At 46.6% G+C, this 12805-nt stretch overlaps 1 protein-coding gene across 6 annotated transcripts in view; it reads left to right on the plus strand.

Moving 5' to 3' along the window:
• The window catches only part of Asap (ArfGAP domain of ASAP), a 956637-nt gene that overhangs the window by 761479 nt on the left and 182353 nt on the right, over positions 1–12805 (plus strand). For all 6 annotated transcript variants that reach the window (XM_069306348.1, XM_069306344.1, XM_069306347.1 and 3 more), the window contains exon 13: positions 11148–11251. In XM_069306348.1, coding sequence (XP_069162449.1) covers positions 11148–11251 — 104 coding nt within the window. The remainder of the gene's footprint in view (positions 1–11147; positions 11252–12805) is intronic.

Raw genomic sequence — 12805 nt, forward strand, 5'->3', positions numbered from 1 at the left:
TCTTATATTTCTTCGGCATCTGTGTTTAGCTAGTTTAAATCTATGACCTCTTGTTCTTGAAGTGCCAGGTCTCAGGAAATCTTCCCTGTCGATTTTATCAATTCCTGTTACTATTTTGTATGTAGTGATCATATCACCTCTTTTTCTTCTGTCTTCTAGTTTTGGCATGTTTAATGCTTCTAACCTCTCCTCGTAGCTCTTACCCTTCAGTTCTGGGAGCCACTTAGTAGCATGTCTTTGCACCTTTTCCAGTTTGTTGATGTGCTTCTTAAGATATGGGCACCACACAACAGCTGCATATTCTAGCTTTGGCCTAACAAAAGTCGTGAACAATTTCTTTAGTATATCACCATCCATGTATTTAAAAGCAATTCTGAAGTTAGAAAGCGTGGCATAGGCTCCTCGCACAATATTCTTTATGTGGTCCTCAGGTGATAGTTTTCTATCTAGAACCACCCCTAGATCTCTTTCTTTATCAGAATTCTTTAAAGATTTCTCACATAATATATAGGTTGTGTGGGGTCTATGTTCTCCTATTCCACATTCCATAACATGGCATTTATTAACATTAAATTCCATTTGCCAAGTGGTGCTCCATATACTTATTTTGTCCATGTCATCTTGAAGGGCATCATGTAAGTTTATCTTTCCTATTATCTTAGCATCATCAGCAAACATGTTCATGTAATTCTGTATACCAACTGGTAGATCATTTATGTAGACAATAAACATCACTGGTGCAAGAACTGAACCCTGTGGTACTCCACTTTGTTTGTGCATTCCCTTTGTTTCCTCCTCTACCGCAGGGGTTTTCTTTGTGCGTTCCTTCAGCTTGTGTCATATGGTGCGCTTATGTGTCTTGGTCTGTTTTCATTGCTCGTACCCCTTGGTTCGGGTAATGGTCTGGTCGCAACCCTTACACCTTCTTCGGTTTTCTTGGCTTGCCCTGCCTATTGGCTTTTCAGGGTCTTGCAATGTCTCGCGTCGGACCCATCGTTTCTGATCTCCTGGCGGGCTTGCTCGCATTGGGGAGCTTTCTGTTCGGCAGACGTTCCATCTCCTTTTTGCCGGCTTGGGCTTCTTTGGTGGTCGCGCCCGAGATCTTCCTGCGGCTCTGCCTTTTCCTGGGCTCGGATTAGCCTTGTTGGGGCTGTTTACGTTCTGCCTCGCGTGTCTTGCCTCTGGTTGGTAGTCTGGTAGCTTCGTTGTTGGTGTCCCACCTGCGTGCTTCTTCTTGGCGGCAGTATGGGGTATTTTGGCAGTCCTTCCTTTTCCTCCTGTCCTTTCTTAGGTGGCGGCGGTTGTTAGCGTCAGCTTGGTTTTTCTGCTGGGGGTTGGGGGCCATCGTCTTGCCACACACCATCGCCTTGCCACATACCATCGCCTCATTTTGTGCGGCACCGGCGGAGCCGCTTCGGCTTGCTTTCGGTCTTGGTGTTGCTTCTGCACCGTTAGTAAGCTGTCTCAGTTGTTGTTTCACCTCCGGCCTGTTCGAGGGCCGCTTGCACCATCCTGGTCTCTGGTCAGTGTGCTCTGTCTTCTCCTCGGTTGGTGGTGCCCCTTCGGTTCCGGTTTGTTTTTCGTCGGCTCTTTTTTTTCCCTGTTGGGTTTTGCCTCTGGGGGTTGGGTCGCTGGGCTTCTTGCTCTCCTCTGCAGGGGGTTTTCTGCTCCTTTGGTCTTGGTGTTTTGGTTGTTCGGTGGCAGCCGTCCCCGTCTTTTCTGGCACAGGATGGGCTACTATGTTCCGGAGGGGTCCTTGATTTGTTGGTGCTTGGTTGGTAGGGCTGGTGGTGCGTTGTGTTTTGTGTTCAGTGGCGGCCCTCTACTGTTTTTGCATGCCACGGCCTCTATGTCCGGGGTGCGCTTCGAGTTGCTCCGGTTCCGTTCTTCCATGTTCGCGGGTGAAGATGTCCTGAGTTGTCCGCCGTGTTATTGCGGCTAGCCTGCCTGTGTTCTTTCCCCATGCCCGTAGCGTTCGTGGCTTCACTGCTCTTGCTGCCATCTGGGCGGCGTGTCCTTGCTGTCATTTGTGCATGGATCTTTTGTTGTTCATACGGGGGCCTTGCTGCTCGTTGTCTCGTGTTGTTCCCGGGCCCTATCGGGGCTGTGTCGCCTTGGGTTGGCGTTTGCTGCTGGTTGTCTCGCTTCCATTGAGGGGTGCGTGGTGTCCGCCTCCCGGTTCCGTCCCTTTGACCTTCCTCTGTGGGTAGTTAGCTCCAGGGAGCCGACGGGGCTCCCCAAAGAAAACCAGCATTGAATGTAATGAAATGCCATTTTCTGGGTGAGACCCGGAGGCTCTCCGGCAACCCTTCCTCCCTCTGGGTGGCGGTTTTTGGCATGTTTTGACATCCAGCCTCAGAACTGATGGGTGGATAGCCGGCGTGAGAGGTCTGGGGCTCCCCCTTCCCCTTCCTGGGGAGGGGGGGAGCAGTGCAGACAGCGGCGCGGTGACGTGTGACTTCATACTACAATGGCACCTCGACTTATGATTGCCCCGACTTACGATAATTTTGAGTTACGATGTAAATTTGATTGAAAAATGCGACTCGACATAAGATAGTGTCGTCGACCAACGATATTTGTTGGTACACTTTTGGGTCGATCGAGCGCGTGGTTCCCGGTCACGCGGGCCAACCTGCCTCAGTTTACTACAGCTGCCCGCTTAGTGACGATCACGCTTATAAGAAATTCCGTTTTTGTGGTGATTTTTTTGCATTTTGAACATAAAAGTAATTATTATATATCATGCCATGGGTCCCAAGAAAGTCAGTGGTAAGGTTCAACATATGAAAACCCATGTAAGGATGACCATAGAGCAAAAACAAGAGATCATTTGTAAATATGAAGATAGTGTGTGGGTTGTTGAACTAGCTAGGCAGTACAACAAATCTCAGTCAACGATATCCACCATACTGGCTAAGAAAAAGGACATTATGAATGCTAAAGTGGCAAAAGGTGTATCAATAATCACGAAACATAGAACACAAACACTTGAGGATGTTGAACAGTTATTATTAATTTGGATACACAGCAAGGAGTTAGCGGGTGATAGAGTTTCAGAAGCCATCATATGTGAAAAAGCAAGGAAATTGCATGAAGACCTTTTAAAGAAAACCCCTGGAATGAGTAATGCAAATGAGAAAGAATTTAACCACTTAACTGCGCCAACCAAGTATTTTCGGTCGGCGGGAAACTGCACCAACTGAGAAAACTCTTTTTGATTTTTCGTAACCATTTCTAAATGTGTATGAGGTTGGTTGTGTACGAAATGGACTCTTAGGACCTCAAGTGAGAGGCAGCCATCTTGGAAAAAATTCCCAGAATGCCCAAGGGTTGCTGGCTGGGTTAGTACTGAATGAGCAACCATAGGTGGCGCATGCGCCTCTGGCTCCCAAACACCTATCTGATGCGGTGTTGAAAGATAACGCTCTGTTGGTGAAATTCAAACCTTATTGTTTGAAGAACATAAGGGTCATAATATTGGTGAAGCTAGGCGCAATAAGGACCTAACACAAAGGTCGGATGCAAGTGATACAGCACCTATGAGGACGTTACAGCGAGTGTATCCAGTTGTAGCTCTGAGCGTCACCCTTACAATCCTATGCTATCTACAATTATTTAGATGATACACACTGTAGATGAATAGTTTTCTGCATTCAGTGATGATGCATCTGATACAAATCGCATAGATGAAGTGTTAGCAGCTTCCATGGTGGTGTTATCCATAGATATTTTCAAGAAGACCTGAATCTCTTCCTAACTGACGGACACTCTTTGAGGCTAGCTGAATCTCTATCTGACTAACGGACACTCTTGAGGCAAGCTGAATCTCTTCCTGTGTGGGACCATACAAAGCGATCTTTTCAAGACCACCTTACAAATCGATCTTTTCCTATAATCTTTTCAATACTACCTTATGCTTTACAAGCTTGGCTACATACAATCTACAAGTACTAAAGCCAAGGGTGTACGTGAGTGCGTTATTTGCAAGCACACAGAATGAAGAAACAGGAAGCGAAAATTTATCTGTACCTGGTGCACTGAGAGCGAAGTCGCGCTGTGTACCATGGGCTACTTCGTTGATTATTACTCACTTCCGAAGTACTGAGTGTGTAATACAGTGTGTTACTGTGTAAATAGTGTGTGAAACTGTACATATTGTAATTTTAGTGAATTTTTAACAGGTAATATTGCGACAATAAACATTTATTGTGGACACATTACTGACACGTGTATCACAGTTCTACGGAACATTATGAACGTTCTACTGTATACATATTGTAAAGGACACAAATATGCATCATATACGATAAAAAACAAATAAAACTTCATTGGAAATACATAAAACAAATAACTGAAAATATGTTTGTGGCAACACCCGGTGCTTGAATGGCCATTGCGACCGTGTCTGGACGATTCACGCACGGGCGACCAGGCCCTGATGACGTCACAGTGCACCTTGTCCACGTCCCCACAGCCAAAGTAAGTGGAATTTGGTATTTATTTTTACATAGACATGTTCAGGGAAGGGAATTTATCATTTTATGAAGAAAAAGAATTTTTGGGGAACACTTTATTTCATGCTCACCGTGGGAATTTCACAATAAACTCAGCGCAGCACGGTGGTTAAGGCAAGCAGGGGATGGTTTGAGAAATTTAGAAAAAGAAGTGGCATTCATAGTGTTCCGAGTGTTGTGTGTTGCGAGCTGGTGCTGAGCTGGTGGAAGGGGACTCCCCTTCCAAACAGTAACACCTCTCCTCCTCCCCCCTCCTCACCATCTTCCATACGCACCATGAGTCCTGCATAAAGATAAGATAAAAATATGCACTGTATTGTAGTTAGAAAAACACTGTATTCAGTATAAAATGTATTTGTAAGTTAATATTTTGGAGGGTGGGGAACGGATTAATTCAATTCCCTTTATTTCTTATGGGAAAAATTGTTTAGACTTACGATATTTTGACTTATGATCCGTCTCTGGGAACGGATTACCATCGTAAGTCGAGGTCCCACTGTAGTTTGCTTGTTTTCTGTTGGGGAGTTCTATCCACTAGTTCGGCTTTGGTAGAAATTTTAACCAGTATTGGGCCTGGTTCGTTCTTCCCCTCAAGTCTTCGCGTCTGGGATTTTTGTCTCGTGTTCTCGTCGATTGTAAGGATTTTGGTGGCTTTGTTGTTGGTCTCCCGCCTGCGTGCTTTATCTGGTGCCGTGTACTGTTGCCTCATCTTGGGTAGCACTGGCGGAGCCACCCCAGCTTGTGTTCGGGGTTGTTGTTACTTCTGCCCCGTTCCGCACGCTGGTTTCGGGCATTGTTTTGCCTCCGGCCTGCTCATGCGCCTCCTGAACTTTCCTGGTCTTTGGTCCGGGTGCTCTCGTTCTCTCTCTTCTTCAGTTTGTTGTGGCCCCTTCCATTCGGGATTGTTTTTCTTACGCTCATTTTCCTGTTGGCTTTGGCCTTTGGGGGTCGGGTCGGGGAGCTTCATAATCTACTCTGGCTAAGGGATTTCTGCTCCTTCGGTCCTGGTGGTCGTTTTGTTAGGTTGCAGCCGTCTCTGTCTTTTCTGGCGAAGATTGAAACGACTACATTTCGGTGGGGGCCTTGGGTTGTTGATGCTTGGTTGGTCAGTCCAGGGGTTCGTCATGTGTTGTCTGGTTGCGGCTTCACTGCCATTTTTTGCGCGCCATGGCTTTGGTGGCCGGGGATGGGTTTTGGGTTGACCCGGTTCACTTCTTCCCTGTTCCTGGGTCTCTTGGGTTCTCCACAGGGTTATTAAATCTAGCCAGCCTGCGGTTTATCTTTATTCCCACGACGTGCATAAGTTTGCTGCTTTGGCTGCCATCTTTGGCAACATGTCTTGGGTTTTTGGAGGTCGAACAGGGTCCTGGCTACTCGCTACCTGGTGTATGTTCCTACCTGGCTCCGTGGCCAGGTAGGGCCTGTGTTGCCTTGGGTCAGTGGTTGCAGCCAGTTGTCTAGACTTTGTGTTGAGGAGTGAGGATGAACTGCCTCCTGGGTAAGTCCCTGTTCTTCCTTTTCTTTGGGTAGTTAGCTCCGAGGAGCCGATGGGGCTTCCCCCAGAAAACCAGCATTGAATGTAATGAAACTCCATTTTCTGGGCGAGTTCCGGAGGCTTCCCAGCATCCCTCCCTCCCTCTGGTCGGCGATGTTTTTCGCACTTTTTGACAGCCAGTCTAAGAACTGTAGGTTGGGTCACCAGTGGATGGGTCTGGGGCTCCCCCTTCTCCCTCCTGGGGGTGGGGGGTGGGGTTGGGGTGTTGGGCTGACAGCGGTGCGGCAACGTGATGACATCATGCTCGTTTGCTAATTTTTGTTTGGGGAATTCTGTCCACTTGTTCGGTCTTCGGTCGCAATAGTTTTACCAAAATAGAGGTTTGTTTTGGGGCCTACCTTTCTGGGTGCCTATCTCAGTCGATGGCAGACATAGAATGCTCCCAACAATAAGGGGGGTCTCTATAAGCCATTGCTCCTTGTGCCTCTCTAGAGGGGGCCAGGTTCTGGTTCTTGATCCCTGGTAGGCAAGAACTCCATGCATTGACTGATGCCAGAAAGTTATACATATCCATTCAGCCTGGATAGCTCCGGGGAGCCTCCGGGACTCACCCAGAAAATGTCATTTCATTATATTCAACACTGTTTTTTTGCCTCCGTCATGCTGCCTGTTGGATCTGTGACACATTTGACCCTGAATCCTGCGAGCTTTGTTGCTTGTTTGTGGCTCCCATCACCCAATCTGTTGATGACATTCTTCGGGTGCAGGCAGCTCGCGCGTTGCTGGATAAGTTGTTGCAACGCGCTAGTTTGGTTGCTTCCCCGAATGCCCCGAGGCTGCCCTGTTTTGCTTCTGCGGACCCGGATTTGGGGTTTTTGGTCTCGTCGTCCTTGGTTCTGTCCGTGCCTCCTCGTTCTTCCCTTGCTGTGGTTCATTCGGTCCCCCCCCCCCCCCTGCTTCCAGCTCCTAGACGTCTGCGGTCTTTGGGATCGGGGCAAGGTTTTCGAGGTTTGAAACTCGGGTGGTTTCAGGGGGTTGCTCCTTCCGGGATTGTGTCGGAGGTGTTCAAGTCTGTTCCTCCAGCCGTAGCTCCGGAGTCTGACCAGTGGACCCGCTTTCTTCCTGCTGTTGGCCGCCCTGGCTTTTTCTTGTGAGGCCGGGGCTTTGGAGGACAACTTGCCCCCGGGGGCCTGACGTGGTGGGTCCCAGGGTTGGGGAGGAGCTGACTTGGGGGCTTTGGGGCTCGTTGTACCCTGCCTGGGTTTTCCGACCTTCCGAGTGGGGCTTACTGTTACAAGGAGTGGGGTTTTCCTTTCCTCCCTCTGCGTACAAGTTGCCTTTGGGTGTTGGCCTCTCCCAAGGTTCAGTTCCGTGTCCCTACGGGTCCTGTATGACTATTGGGTGCGTGCATCTCTGCCTCCGTGATTTTGTGCTTCTGCATTATTGGAATATCTGTCTCTCTCGGTGGAGTTTACCTCCAGTCCTTTCTAGGACTTGTTGGTACTCTTCCGTCCTTTTCTCTGGTACTCTTCCGTCCTTTTCTCATCTTTCGATGCTGTTTCAAATTTTTACTAGTCGCCTCTTTTCGTCCTTGTCTCGACATTATTAATACTTGTTCTATATTCCTTGTTGGCACCCTCCCCAGGGGTCGAGTGGTGCAGCCTGGACTTCGTGTCTGTGCATGCGCCATGGGTGATTGTTTTGTTCTGGTCGGTGTAATTATGTGTCGGTGTTCAGGGCTCTTTGTCCTGGGTTTTACATTAATCTCGCTCATCTTCTCTCTCCAGTCATCGCCCTCTGGTTATTGGGGTTTTTCTGAGTTATATGTGGGAACACATCTAGTTAATTCTCTGCTTCTGGGTGTGGGGTGGCTAGGAGTGGCATGTCCTTCGCCTCTCCACCTCTCCAATGCACCTGCTCTCCTGCAGGACTTTTACACGGCTACGCTGTGTCGTGACCTGATAGTGCCTCTGCTCTACAGATGAGATTATACCGTCTGGTGATTTTGTCAGCTGGGACTCTGGACACTTCTTCATTGCCCGTCGTTCAGTGCCTGGCTGCACCCTTATATATGTTCCGAACCATAATGATGTCTGACCCACATAGCAGGTGGGTCAGCCCATGTGTTGAGTTTCTGCGATGGTCGCCCGGGTTGACATCGGCGAGCGCTGATTTTAATGTTCACTATTTTCCCATAGAATTGACATTCCCATGGTGTTGTGGAACGTCACTGCCCTACCCTAATCTAACCTAACCTGACTTACTAACTTTGAGTTTTGGTTTAATGGGTTATCAAGATGTTTTCCGCAATATTCTTGGTGTTTCCTGATTTTGCCTTGGGCGACCGTTGTGGGGGCGTGGAGCGTGGGTTGAACTGGTTGACATTTTGGTCAATGGGGTTCGACCATATGTCCGTTTCATATGCACATACATATGCCTTATATCGGTACGGCAAATATATACACCTTCTGTAACCCCTCCCCTTCCTCCTATGGATTGGAAGCCTGGTATCCTGTTCTTGGGGGTCTGGGTTTTGGTACTTATGTGGGGGTTTGCTTCTCTCATTTGCACTTGCGTTTGGGCGTGCGTCTTGTTTTTTCCTCGTTCCTGGACTATGTATAGGGTTCATGTACCTTCTGTTGCCAATTGCTTATGTTCTTGTCCCTGGCTTCTGGTTCTTAGACTGTCTTTCGGGTCTTTTTGTTGAATTTTTACATCTTCATACACATTGTTGTGTATCTTGGTAGGTGCCTGTTGGCTATTCTCATGCTCGTGCTAGGTTGGGATATGTTCTTGTTCAGTTTCCTGTTGTAGAACAGGCCCAGTGTTCCGGTATAGCTCTGAGTTCTTCCTCTTCTTTCCTCTTCTTCTTGTCTGTCACTACCAGCTTTTGTGTTGTAATGTCTGCTGGTGTGTGTGGCTTCCGGTCACCCACCCCTGTCCATACAGTTCCTTTTTGTTGGGGCACTTGGCTTCTGGCCCTGGCAACGGCTTTTCTTTATGTTCCTTTCTGGACAGTACGTTTTTGTTTTAGTACGGTACATGTCTTTCGTGGTTCTCCTTCCTTCCTCAGTAACTCGTGCTTTGTTCTACCCTGCTGGGGCTGGTGGTGCCACTTCTGTGGGTTACGGTGTCACTGTTTTTCGCTTTGCGTCTCGGGTTTCAGCTCGTGGTGCTCGGTTCCTTGTTAGCCTCTGCCTGGGCCTTGGCTCTTGGGGTTTTCGCTGCCCTTTTTGCCTTTGCTGTTTGCGGAGTTTGCAGTTGGCAGTTTCTGCAAGCAGCGGCTTCTTGTCGTCAGTTATCGGGCCTTTTGTTCCTTCATGGGTCCCGGGGGAGGGGGGGGTGCCTCCCGGATTGGGGCGTTTCTGCTTGGCCGGGTTGGTTCTTTCCCGGGTTTGCGTTCCTGTTCCCTGGCAGATGCTCCTTTTTGTTCTTTGACTGCCATGGTTATAGCGCGGCTTGCTCAGTGTCTACACCCATGAGTTTTCCCATGGCTCTGCCTCTTTTACATGGTCGGTCCGATCTGTGGCAGGGCTGGTTTGGTCTTCTCCTCGAGTCTTCTCGTTTGGTACTTTTGACTCGAGTCTCTCGCCATCTATTTGGTGGTCAGGTGGCTTTTTGAATGTGTCCCATCTGTGTGCTGCTTCTCGGCGGCAGTATGGGGTTTTCTGGCGATCCTTCTTTTTCTTTTTGTCTCTTCGTAGATGTATTATGCTCTTTGTTGTCGTGGTCTTGTCCTTCTCTCGTCGTGGTTCCGGGCTGTCTTCTGGCCGCATACCGTCGCTCTGTCTCGTGTGGCACTAGCAGAGCTGCTTCGGTTTGCTCCGGTTTTGTTGCTCCTTCTGCACCGTTCACGGGTTGTCTCGGGCATTGTTCACCTCTGGCCTGCTCATGCTTCACCTGAACCATCCTGCTCTGGGGCAGGGCGCTCTTTTCTCTATTCCCTTTGGTTTGTTGTGGCCCCTTTGGTTCCGGAGGGGTCCCTGGGGTTGTTGCTTGGTTGGTTGGCCTGGGGTGCTGCTTTTGTTTCCGGTTACAGCTCTCCGCCATTCTTTGCTTGCCACGGCTGCATTTTGGGTTGATTTGGTTTCCCTTCTTCTCTGTTCTCAGGTTCGGGTCTCTCCGGTCGTCCTCTGGGTCCTTTGGTCTAGCCGGCCTGCGGTCTCTCCCCATGCCCCTGACGTTCGTAGGTTTGCTGCGCTTGCTGCAGTCTTTGCTGGCATGTCTTGGGGCTCTCTGAAGGGTCCAGGTTCTGGCTCGTGGTCCCCTGTAGGCAAGAAATCTGCTCACTTTGACTGATGCCAGAAAGCTAATAGTTACATATCCAACCTGTCCTCTTAAAAAGAATGTCGCTTTTGGCCGTTTGCCCGTATGGCCGAATATGGATGTACTGTAATTTGAAAATAAAAAAAAAAATGAAAATAAATTTGGGATTTTTTTTTTCAACAACAGTAAGTTAAGGGTCCTCTGATAGGTTAGGTGGGCAGGAAATTCTCATAAAGTTTCAAAACAGTATGAAAAACGTTAATGGAAAGAATCCTTTTCTGAGCTTCTCGAATAAGCCAGATGACTCAAACAGAAAACGGAACAGTACGTCACTTGTGTGAGTGGATTTCATTTCAAATTATGTCCAAATTTGGCCATAACATGCATACGAGCAAAAAGTGATGTTATTTTTAAGAGGACAGGTTGACATATCAGCCTGGATAGCTCCGGGGAGCCTCCGGGTCTCACCCAGACAGTGGCATTCCATTACATTCAATGCTGTTTTTTTTTATTATTATTTTTTTCCCTTGATCAGGGAACAAAATTTCTTTTATAAGACGAAAATTTCCTTTTTTATTTTTATTTCTTGCACCTGGTGGTGTTGCAGGCAATTATTAAGGCAAGTGCCTCCCAGGCATTAATAAATGACAAAATAATTGTAAATGTTGACTCTTCTGTTCATTCTGTTAAACTGTGTTGATTATCTTTGTCTTTAGTACCCTATCTATTAATAATTTAAAGTCATTGCATTATAAATAATTGTTTTGAAATACTCTTATACTGTATAGTACATTAGTGTCGGTATATTTTGGTTAATTTTCAAGTGTGGGAGTGTTAATGCAGTTTTATTACATTACTGTATTTTAAAGGTGGGAACTGCACAGTTGCTGCTTGCTCGCCACATGACCAACAAGTCTTTCAATGAGGTAACAGAGGCCACTTCACCTAGAAAACCTGAACCTACCAGTACAATGTAAGTCTTGATGAATATACCTGATATAAATTAATCTTGTTTATTTTTCATGTTGTGATATCCATAATCCATGTGAGAGGTGTGAATGATTGTATATATACATCAATCAGCATTATATGAGTTTTCTTGTTAATCATCTTTTTATCTATGGGAAGATCCAGTCTCGACAAATGTACTAAAGTTTTCATTGGTCTCTCACATGAATTTTCAACCTAAGGCTGGCAGGAAAATGATTAGACATTAATCTCACATGCTTTCCACTAGTGCACTACTGTACTTAAATTATGTTATTGGTCCATGATGCAGCAAACCTGATACCATTCAATGGTTCAAGGTAGAAGCCTTGGCTATTATTGATTACCCAATGATTAAAAATTTAATTCAAGCATCTGAATATAAGGAAAGTCGCTATGTTAAAAGAAATCTTCCATAGAGTAAGTTATGATTGGGACTTGTTGAGCATGATGCCTAGATACGTTTTTTGCAGTTGAGACATTGTGCTAAAAATGTTGCATAAATTAGATTTTGAATATTCAAAGCTCAATTTCTGGAAAAAGTTCTGCTTAATATGACCCTGTTTATTCCGATATGCAGTATGTTCCCTCCTGTTTCTCGATATTCTTGAAGTATATCATGGGATGTACTTATTGCCAAATATATTTTCTTTGGGTTTTGCGCATGAATTATTGCCATGATGGACAATTATACTGTAAGTTTGTGTGCAAATCCACATCCTTAACCAATGCACTATGCATAGCACCTTAACACTTTGTTCCTGTAATGGTGTTCTTGCAGTCATTATAAAAATACACGTGATTACGGCCGTGACGGATCGTCAGTCGAAGCAATTTTTCCCATAAGAAATAAAGGAAATTGAATTAATCCGTTCCCCACCCTCCAAAATATTAACTTACAAATACATTTTATACTGAATACAATGTTTTTTTCTAACTACAATGCAGTACATATGTTTATCTAACCTTTATGGAAGGCTGGAGGGCTCTTGATGGCGTATGGAAGATGGTGATGAGGGGGGAGGAGGAGAGGTGTTACTGTTTGGAAGGGGAGTCCCCTTCCATTATCACATCACATCAGGAAGTGATGTTTTCTCTGGGGTACTCTCACTCCTATGTTTTGCCTGAATACCACTAGGACCTGGTTGTGGTTCACTGCTTGTTTGTCTCACTACAAATTTGTCAGAGACACTTGTTTTTCCCTTCGTTTTAACATTTGTCTGTAGTGATGCATCACAGTGTCATTGAATAGGTTAAGGCAACGGCCTACTGCAGCTTGATTTGGGCGAGTCGTTTCAGCAAAGGTTTGCAATTTTTCCCATGCTGCACACGTTTTCTTTATCATTGAGGAAGGGACATTCTGTACTAGCACATCCTTCCCTGAAGAAATTTCCTCAGCTGCCTCTTCTTGCTGCTCCCTTTTGAAGGGTTTGGAGTTCTTCGGTGGTCAGTTCTTCGTTGTGTTCTTCCATCAACTCCTCCACATCAGCACCATCCAACTCCAAACCCAATTGCTGACCCAGAGAAACAATTTCCTCAA

This window comes from Procambarus clarkii, chromosome 57 (genome assembly GCF_040958095.1).
Source record: "Procambarus clarkii isolate CNS0578487 chromosome 57, FALCON_Pclarkii_2.0, whole genome shotgun sequence".
NCBI lineage: Eukaryota > Metazoa > Arthropoda > Malacostraca > Decapoda > Cambaridae > Procambarus > Procambarus clarkii.